Source organism: Triticum urartu, chromosome 3A, assembly GCF_056163025.1.
Source record: "Triticum urartu cultivar PI428250 chromosome 3A, HENAU_Tu73, whole genome shotgun sequence".
Taxonomy (NCBI): Eukaryota; Viridiplantae; Streptophyta; class Magnoliopsida; order Poales; family Poaceae; genus Triticum; species Triticum urartu.
The window spans coordinates 549821916-549823224 of NC_141875.1; the positions used below are offsets into that span (position 1 = coordinate 549821916).

General features: G+C 50.5%; 1 protein-coding gene across 1 annotated transcript; it reads left to right on the top strand.

The window, feature by feature from the left end:
* The first annotated feature begins 260 nt into the window (after positions 1 to 260).
* LOC125548703 (uncharacterized) lies at positions 261 to 951 on the top strand. The gene is made up of 2 exons (XM_048712256.2): positions 261 to 427; positions 517 to 951. Exons 1-2 carry the CDS (start codon positions 319 to 321, stop codon positions 711 to 713), a joined length of 306 nt encoding a protein of 101 aa, XP_048568213.1. The 5' UTR covers positions 261 to 318; the 3' UTR covers positions 714 to 951.
* Positions 952 to 1309: the final 358 nt, after the last annotated feature.

Below are 1309 nucleotides of genomic sequence, written 5' to 3' on the forward strand. Positions count from 1 at the left end.
ATATTACAAAGCAGTTCCATAGGAATCGCAGATGCGATTACCCGGGCCCCGGCTTGCAAATGTAAGGAACGACATGTCCATACCGTTCTCAGCATAAGCAGTATCGCCCGTACATTGTGGCCGTCTCCAAGGCCATGACCCGAACCATGTCGTCACTCTCTCCCTCCATCTTATCGACTTTCAAGCACCGAGTTCGTTAGTCGTTACGCTATAAAAAGGAGGGCTGAGCTTCTCTCCACCACAGCACCACCAAAGCAGAGCCTAAACAAGCACATATCCGCTTACGCTTCTCTCCAGCACAACACCACCACAGCTGCAATGGCCAACCACGGAGTCGCCGCTCTCCTGATCGCGTCCCTTCTTGTGGCGGTCACCCTCGCCGACGCCAGGATCACCGTGAACGTGCAGCGCGACAGCATTAACGGAGGTGCGTCCATGTCAACCAATCAACATCGTCCAGTTGATCTGCATATGTAGTACAGTAGCAGTGGCTGAATGTGCATGTACGTTTCGCAGGTTATGCGGCGAACAAGAAGGCGGTGCCGGCGCTGACGTGCAACAAGGTGAGCGCGGTGCAGCAGGGCGAGACCTGCTCCTCACTAGCGGAGGACGCCGGTCTGACCCAGGAGGACTTCCTGGGCTTCAACCCCAACATCAACTGCGTCAGGATCTTCGTCGGCCAGTGGGTCTGCCTCGACGCGTCCTCTGCCTAACACACGGTTCAGTTGCATGGACTACGCAGCATCGTTGGTTGCTGCTACTTATGTATGAATAAAGGAGGCTGGTCGCTATGCGTACACCTCTACCACAACTCAAGTTAAGTTTGGTATTTGCATTTCCCTCGCAAAAGGATCGAGGTTCTAGTCCGTCAGTGTCAGTCTGTCTTTGTACCAGCTTTGGCTTAAAATTTGGGTCAGTTGGTCGTGCTTGATTACCAGTGCGTTTACCTTGTGTGTCCCTTTCCTTGATTGTGCCTGATTACCAGTGCGTTACTTTGTGTCTCGCTGTCCGGAGTTTGGTCCGTGTGTCGCGTCTTTGGCATGAAGGAGCACACAATATGACCATTTCGCTGCTTCACCTTCTGCAGCAGGCATAAGTCCCTCGCCTTGTTCTTTACCGTCTTCAATACTACTACTAGCAAAAGGGTCCGTGCATTGCAACGGAAGAAAAAAGATCATAATCTCTGATGGCCACGATCATATTTTGCTGCATCACCGACATACACTATCACTCTTAATTTCATAAAATCATGAACATTTTCTGAACTCGTCAACATATATGAAATCATGAATATTTTTCAAATTCGTGA

What these genes read in the sequence shown, in the direction of transcription:
- LOC125548703 (XM_048712256.2), top strand. Translation starts at nt 319, where the DNA reads ATGGCCAACCACGGAGTCGCCGCTCTCCTGATCGCGTCCCTTCTTGTG. An exon ending in GCGCGACAGCATTAACGGAG is followed by an intron (nt 428 to 516) that starts GTGCGTCCATGT and finishes TACGTTTCGCAG; the next exon opens with GTTATGCGGCGAACAAGAAG.